The following is a 7,984-nucleotide window of genomic DNA, read 5'->3' as shown; positions in this document are numbered from 1 at the left end:
GAGATAGCATTTTCTCTGTCACACTTCGTTTCACTTGAAAAAGGTAAATCTGGGACTTGTGCCATTTTCAAACAGACTTTAATTTTCATTTGCATTTAAAGTTTACTTAAGGCATATGAAAATGTTACTCCTTCAAAGAGAATATGTAAAACACTTGAATAAATAAAATGGCATTAAAAAGTGAAATACGAAAAAAGTGTGACTCGCGCCTTTTTCAAAATTACGGGTTCATTTATTGATTTATTGATTTTTAATAAACTAAGAAAAAAAAAAAAATTTATAAATAATTAAAAAAAAAAAAGTCTATAGAAAATTTTAATTTCATTCATTTACAAAAACATATTTATAAATATGTATGTAGGTAAATTTAACAATAAGTCAATGAAAAAAAAATTCGTTTTGTATAACGTTATAAAAAAAAAATTTTTTACATTTTTATAACTTAGATAATTACATATTTATTATATAACTTTAAAAAATTATTGATACGACAATTGTATTTCAAGTTGACGATATATGGAACTCGCCTGTACAAAAACTAGAATGTCCACACAAAATGTTTACTTTTTTTTGAAAGGTAGCGTTCTTACTATGATAAAATTAAAAACATTAAAAGTAATCAGGTTATAACATGATATATATATATAAATATATAACAAATATACATACTGATTTTATTTTTTGATTACAATAAAAACTCTCAATGTAATTAGCTCTTAAAAATTCACAAACAGTAAGCAAGTATTCAAAAACTTTGTATCGACGAGGAACTTGTATTGTTGTTGTTATACATTTTTAAGTTGTTTGTCCATATTTCAATCCCAGAATCCTTAGTTTTAATTTATTCAATATTTTTGTGACGAAAGCAAAACAGTACCCTATTTTATTGTTGACACATAAGTTAGTAGCTCAAAATAAAGTTGTTACAAAAACACTACACCCCCCACCCCCTAAAGCGTGACGTAATTTATGGACTACCCCATAGACACCTGCATATTTGAAAATATTTCTGTCAGGAGTAGTACTTAAATATTTCTTTTATAAAACAAATAACAAAAGTATAAACTATTAAAACATATCATTTTATGTCCAAAAACCCATCAGTTAGTGAATATATAATATGTAAAATGTATATTACTGATATGTAAATTTTATTAATAAATCAAATATAATTTGTTTTTTATTTTTTTCTTAGTTAACTTTTTTTTTCTGTAAGTAAATGATTCAAAACTAAATTTCATTCATAAAAATTGAACAAATTAAAACTTTTTATAAACAGAAGGCAACGAAAAATAGAATTTATAAAAACTAAAATTTAAAGATTGAAAAATAATTATGTTGATGCAAAATTTTATTACTGCGATATTTAGGCAAACTCCCTTAAAATAATTAAAAAACTAAATTTTATTCATAAAAATTGAACAATGCTTTATTATACCTAAGATAAAGTAATATCATTACTTAGTCTTAGGTGTTCTGAAAAAAAATTGGATCCATGGATTGTCTTTCTAATACTTGATCATAGTTTGCAGCATATTTAAGAGATTAAAATATTTTTTAAAACAATTTTTAATATAAAAATGTAAATAATGTTTAATAACTAAATATAGTACTTGGTAACTAGTTCAGGGTGTATAGTAAGAGATTTATTTCCCACTCCCCACTCCTGGTTTTGAAGAGAAAAAAAAAAAGAAAAAAGACAAAGAAAAACAAATACTAAATTACAAAACATGTAAATATAATTTATATTAAAATTAAATTTAACAAAATAATTTTAAATGTTTATATATTTTTGCTTTTTGCCAACTTAACATTTTTTATATTCTTTTATTAGTTTTAGTCTTTGAAATTAGTATTTTAGTATAAGTAACAACACTTGCTTTTTCGTGATTTTTTTAAAAACTTAATTCTATTTGAACCAATAGGAATTAAATGATGATTCACACTTGAGCTATGATCTACAACAAAAAAATCTTTTTTCTAATTGCGCTTCAGTTTGATTGATTTTCTCTTTTGAACATAACTTAAAACAAATTCTATTTAAATGGCTTTACAAAAGGAGTATACTAAATAAAAATCCAAAATCTTCCCAATTTAGTTACTTGTTTTAGACTTTCTTGACTACTCTTTTAACAATACCACCAAAACTTTCAAAGGGGGATTAATCATTCATTGCGTCGTGGTAAACATTTTCTGAAAAGTAAAAAAAAAAATTAAGTTTGAGAAATATTTTCTTTAAAAAATAAATTGTAAAAAGTAAACATTGACATTTGCTCCAGTGATAATTTTGAACCTCATCCTGGACAACAAACTAAAAATTTTCACTATAATATCCTAAAATTAAAAGTTCATTTTGAATAAAATTTACTATAAGTTTTTTGAATATCTTTTTTGAAATTTTGCAATATATAAATGTGAAGTAAGGTTATTAATGTTGTAGCTTAACAAATTATTGAACTCATCTAGTGGGAATCACTGTATTTCACTAAGGCAATTATTCACTGTAATCCACTAGGGCAAGTATTCCACTAGGGCAAATAGAAACATGTGAAGGAATTTGACATTTGACAAGCTTATTAAACCTAAAGCGTTAGCCTAAATTTTTTGTTTTTAAATTCATACACTAAAATCTCTAATCCATTATCTTTGTTTATATTTATCTATATGGTTTAAAATAGTACTGTTTATGTCTGTTGTCAAAGAAGATTATTCCATATTACATGCTAACAAAAATTATTTTTGCAACATTGTCTTTAGTGTTTTCAAACTTTTATTTTGCTTTGTTTTTCCAAAACATTTTGGCATGTTTTGGAACACTTTTTAATATGACTTTCATCATTCCCAAGCAACTTTATTTAGGTATCAAAATTATTATTCTTAGGAATTTTTGATTCCCCCTCTTCCTGTGAACTAAAATCTTGACCAGTTTCAATTGCTTTTTTGTAACAACTGCTGCTGAATTTTCAACCTGACATTATATCTCAGCCTAAGGAAATCTTTACACTGCCTTAAAAACAAATTTAATTAAACTTTAAAAATAACTGAAAGTTTAACAAATATCATAAATCTCAGTATAATAATTTTTTTTGAGTTAGCAGTTTTAATTACCTAGTTTTTAATTACCATAACTGTTTTGTTGTAACTATAAAAAATGTTAGATTACCTTTTATAGCCCATTTTTTTACTTCCTTGTGTGTTCCAAAAAATAAGCAACACTTGGCAATTTTTGTCTTGAAATATTTTACAGAATTGCTCTTGTTAACAGCATATAATTTTAACTAAACAATATTTTTCTTTTGCTCGCCACATTTTTTCTTCTAACTGTTCACAAAGGAGATCATTGAGTTGAATAAAAACTTGTTTTCTAGAAAACCCAGTAATGAATTTTTCCAATGTCACACTTCCCCAATAATCAATATATTTATTATTTATATTACCAGCTAAATTACCTAAACAATAAACTTCTCAATTATTCATAAAAAACACAACCATGTAAAGTTAACCATGTCAAGTTATAACCTTTAAAAAAAAGTCAAGAAATCTTTGCTTATATTCAACATCTATAACAACTTGGTCAAACCTAGTCAACAAATAAAAAATTTCAAGTTTTTATATTATATTATTTCTTTTATTGCTAATTTATACATTATATCATAATTTAAGGAAAAGCTCAAATTAAACTTCCAAATCACAAGCATTTATTTTGAAGTTTATTTAAAGAGTTAAATATTTAACAATTTGAAATAAAGAGCAAAAATAGATTCAAAAGCAACTATTTACTTAGTTTGAAATACAAACAAAAAATTTGAATACTCATAAATAGTTTTTAATGTTTCTAAATTGTATTTTGGAAATAGTTTTTATCAATTATTGATTTTATGTAAAAAAAATTTTTTAAAAAAAAGGCTGTAAAAGAAAGTGAAGTTGTGCATGGTCACCCCTGCTTGGCTTATACTTGCATTGAGGGGTTGCAAGAGCAAGTTATCAGAGTGCTGTTTTTGAACTCCAAAAGCAAAAATCTATAAAAGTTTAAAGTTTTAGCAAACTCACCCAAACCATTAACAAGATAATCAAAAATGTTTCAACTGTAATCTCAACAACCGATAGATATTTTTAGTTAAAAAGTACTTAACATAAAACTGCAAACAATGCAAAATTAAAACAAACCCAAGGTGAAAGAGTGAGATGAACTGATTTCATATGAAATAACTTCTTAGTGACAATTACTATACTTAAGCTATAAATTTCTAACCAGCTGAATGTCTAATAAACAAAGCAATTAATAAAAGCTTTACACTTAAGGTAATATATAAATATATGTATATATACATATATATGTAAATATATGTGTAATATATGTAATGTATGTATATATATACATATATATATATATATATATATATATATATATATATATATATATATATATATATATATATATATATATATATATATATATATGTAATATATACATATATATGTAGTATATGCTATATATAAAAATATGCTATATATACAAGTATACAGCATATGCTACAGTCACAGTAGTTATATAATGCTCTAAAAATGAAATATTTGAATAAATACATTGCTACCAAAATATGTTAAACTATTTTAAAAAAAAAACTGAAAAATTTAAAACGAAATATAAGGAATTTCCAGCTGCACTGTACTACAAAACTATTTAACCACTCTAAATAATAAAAAAAATATTTATAAACTATTTCTAATTTGTAAATATTTTTTAAAAAATAATTATTTTACAAATTTTTATTTTTAAAATTTTTATTTGTTACTATAACTGTAATATAGTTATAGTTACTATAAAAGTATTGAATATATCAATATAAAAATAACAACTTTAAAGCAAAACAAAAGAAAAATGAAATAAAATATAAATAAAATATAATAAATATAAAGAGTCAAATTTTAACTACTACAAAAGACTCCTGTTCAATATATTTTCTTGCTTTAAAGAAGTCTTAAATATAGTTATTATATACTTATACGGTTTGAATGCTTCTTTGATATACACAATCTTTACACAAAGATGTAGTCAAGACAGAAAAGGCCAATACCAAGACTAAGACCAAGACATTTGGGCTAAAAACCAAAACCATTTTTTAAGTCTTTAAGATCAATACCAAAACCAAGTAATTCAAAATTTTCACAGGACCAAGATCAAGACTTGGATTCTTTGAAGTTCAACACAATAAGACTCATTGCCACACATGAATGTGTACCGTTCATATTAGGCCTTTAGCTGATGTATTATTTTACCATTTACACACATTACTCCATAATAAAATATAACTACACATGTATAATATAATTATGCTATCAAATATTGTTCAGTGCGATGTTGCAGTCTACAAAAAAACTCTTTAATAATAAGAAAAAAAACTAAAAGGATTTTTGTATTGTTAAAAGCAAAAAATGTACCAATAAAAAATGACGCAAGATGAAACACAGTGAAACTAAGAATGGTATACATGCATACTTTTAATGTGTAACTATAGTAACCACACACTATCATTGTAAAAAAAAAAAAATCAAAGTAAAGTTTACTTATTCTATTTAGTGCTTCATGTAAAAAGTAAATCAGACAACTATATTACTCACTCAATTTAATATCATATATAATATATCATATATAATATCATATATAACACGCTAAACTTAGTAGTAACAATTTACTATTTAATACTAATCCATCCATTGTGTTGATATTTTTAAAGAGTATAAAGAAAGTACAAGACAGTAAAGATCAGGACCAAGACCAAGACAGTTAAATAAGTCTCAAGACGTCTGTTTTCTTCCTGGACTAGTTTCCTTATTTTCCAGAAAACTCATAAATATACTTATCCCGAATCTTATATAAGCCATTTCAAATAATAAGATCCTAATGATTTTACCTTGTTAAGTTCATAGTGTACATTAAAAAAAAATCTTCACAGTAAATAAATATCTCAACAGCAAAAAAAAATTTTTTTAATGTTATGTATGTATTTTTTTAAATCATAAAACACTTGTACAACAATTTATCACTTAATGTCATGACATTTAATGTCAGGTATACTAGTTGTGAAAAGAAGAACATATAAATTTTATGATTATAAAATGACAATGTAATAAAGTAAACCTATTAAAGCATCAAGGTCCACACACAAACACACACACACACACACACAAAATATTGGCATAGGCAGTTCAATACATACACACAAACTTTTATTGTAAAAGTATTCAATAATGTCTACCAGCCAAGTCTTACAATGTTTTAAAAGATCTATAATTAATGAATATAAATAACAAAAAACAAATGCCTCAAAAGGAACTCATATATATATATATATATATATATATATATATATATATATATATATATATATATATATATATATATATATATATATATATATATATATATATATATATATATATATATATATATATATATATATATTTATATATATATATATATATATATATATATATATATATATATATATATATATATATATATATATATATATATATATATATATATATTATTTAAGCCATTAAGTGTAAAATAACAATTACTAGTTTTACACAATTGACAATTGTGTAAAATTAGTAATTGTTATTTTACACTTAATAACTTAAAATAAAAAATCAATGACTCAAGTTTTTTTATGTGTCACAGAATACTGCAACTGTATAAAATTTGAGGCTTATTATCTAATTTAAACGAAAAATATTGTGTTTTTCGCAAAAAAAACTTTCACGATTGGAACTTCAAGTATTTATTTGTTCTAAAGCTAATTAAAAAGTCAATTAATATTAAGCTAAATGCACCCTATTAACTTTTTTATAAAATTTACATAAATGCTAGAGTATATTAGTTTACACAGAGGTACCATTTTTTAAAGCTTCTGCAGAAAATTGAAAAGGCAAAAGCGTTTTTAGTGTTGTTATAGTGTGATTTTTGTCATCATTTGTTAAAAATACTTCAACATCGCCAAACTCCGACATAAACTGACGGCAAGCACCACAAGGATAAGTGAAAGAATCTTTGACATCTGTTGAAACAGCACAAGCTTTAAAAGAAGTATAGCCTTCGCTAACTGCTTTGACGTAAGCTGTTCTTTCAGCACATATTGCTAAGCCGTAACTTACATTTTCAACGTTGCAACCGGTAAAAATTTTACCACACGAAGTGTAAAGAGCTGCACCAACTCGAAATTTGCTATAAGGCGAATACGAATTTTCTTTTGCTTTAATGCACGATTCAAGCAAATTTGAAACCTCTTCTTCTGTTAACAGAGTCGACATAATTAAAAAAAATTTGGGTTAAAAACGATCGTTAAAAAACCAAGCAGATTGAGTAGCAAGCGAGTTATACAAAAGTTATAATCATACTGAAATTACGATTGGATTATAATTTCGTGCGAGACGAATTATAGCATTTTAAATGATTATCCAATATGGTATTGTTTAAAATATCAATACTTAATTATTTTTTAACGAGCAATGCTTTTAACTTACGCATTAGTAGTATTAAAAAATAAACATATATATAAGTATCTCCAGAAAATCAAACGACGAACTAATTTTAAAAGGCGTTGCGACGCATAACATAAAAAATGAAACTTTGAGCTTGTAAAATATTTTAATTTTTTTTTTACGCTATTTTACTGTATTACTTCTTAGCCTAAACGTTAGCATTGTTTCCAGAAGATTTCAGATGATCACTTTTGCTAAAAAAATTTATTTTGAAAGAATTTTAGCAATAATTTTTTTTAACGTATTGAATATAAAAAATAGCATAATCTTATAAATCTAAAAATACCTAACATATACATTAAATGCTATACTAACATATACTAATAATATAAAATAATATTATAAAAACTATAAATCTTAAAAACTTCCAAATTTTAAACTTATATAATATATTTTATGTCGAACTTATAAAATATATATTTATAAAATAAATAAC

The 7,984-nt window shown here is 23.8% G+C and overlaps 1 protein-coding gene and 1 long non-coding RNA gene across 2 annotated transcripts; both read right to left on the bottom strand.

Moving 5' to 3' along the window:
* Positions 1–311: 311 nt before the first annotated feature.
* LOC136074825 (uncharacterized) lies at positions 312–3,451 on the bottom strand. Its single transcript, XR_010635476.1, has 2 exons — positions 3,164–3,451; positions 312–2,193 (listed from the first exon to the last, which is right to left on the bottom strand). It is a non-coding gene; the product is annotated as an uncharacterized LOC136074825 (long non-coding RNA).
* A 3,437-nt stretch (positions 3,452–6,888) lies between these two features.
* LOC100213467 (probable cytidine deaminase) lies at positions 6,889–7,317 on the bottom strand. The gene has a single exon (XM_065786520.1). It carries the CDS (start codon positions 7,315–7,317, stop codon positions 6,889–6,891), a length of 429 nt encoding a protein of 142 aa, XP_065642592.1.
* Between the last annotated feature and the right edge of the window lie 667 nt (positions 7,318–7,984).

Source organism: Hydra vulgaris, chromosome 01 (assembly GCF_038396675.1).
Source record: "Hydra vulgaris chromosome 01, alternate assembly HydraT2T_AEP".
NCBI lineage: Eukaryota > Metazoa > Cnidaria > Hydrozoa > Anthoathecata > Hydridae > Hydra > Hydra vulgaris.
This window is presented reverse-complemented; position numbering and strand designations above follow the sequence as displayed.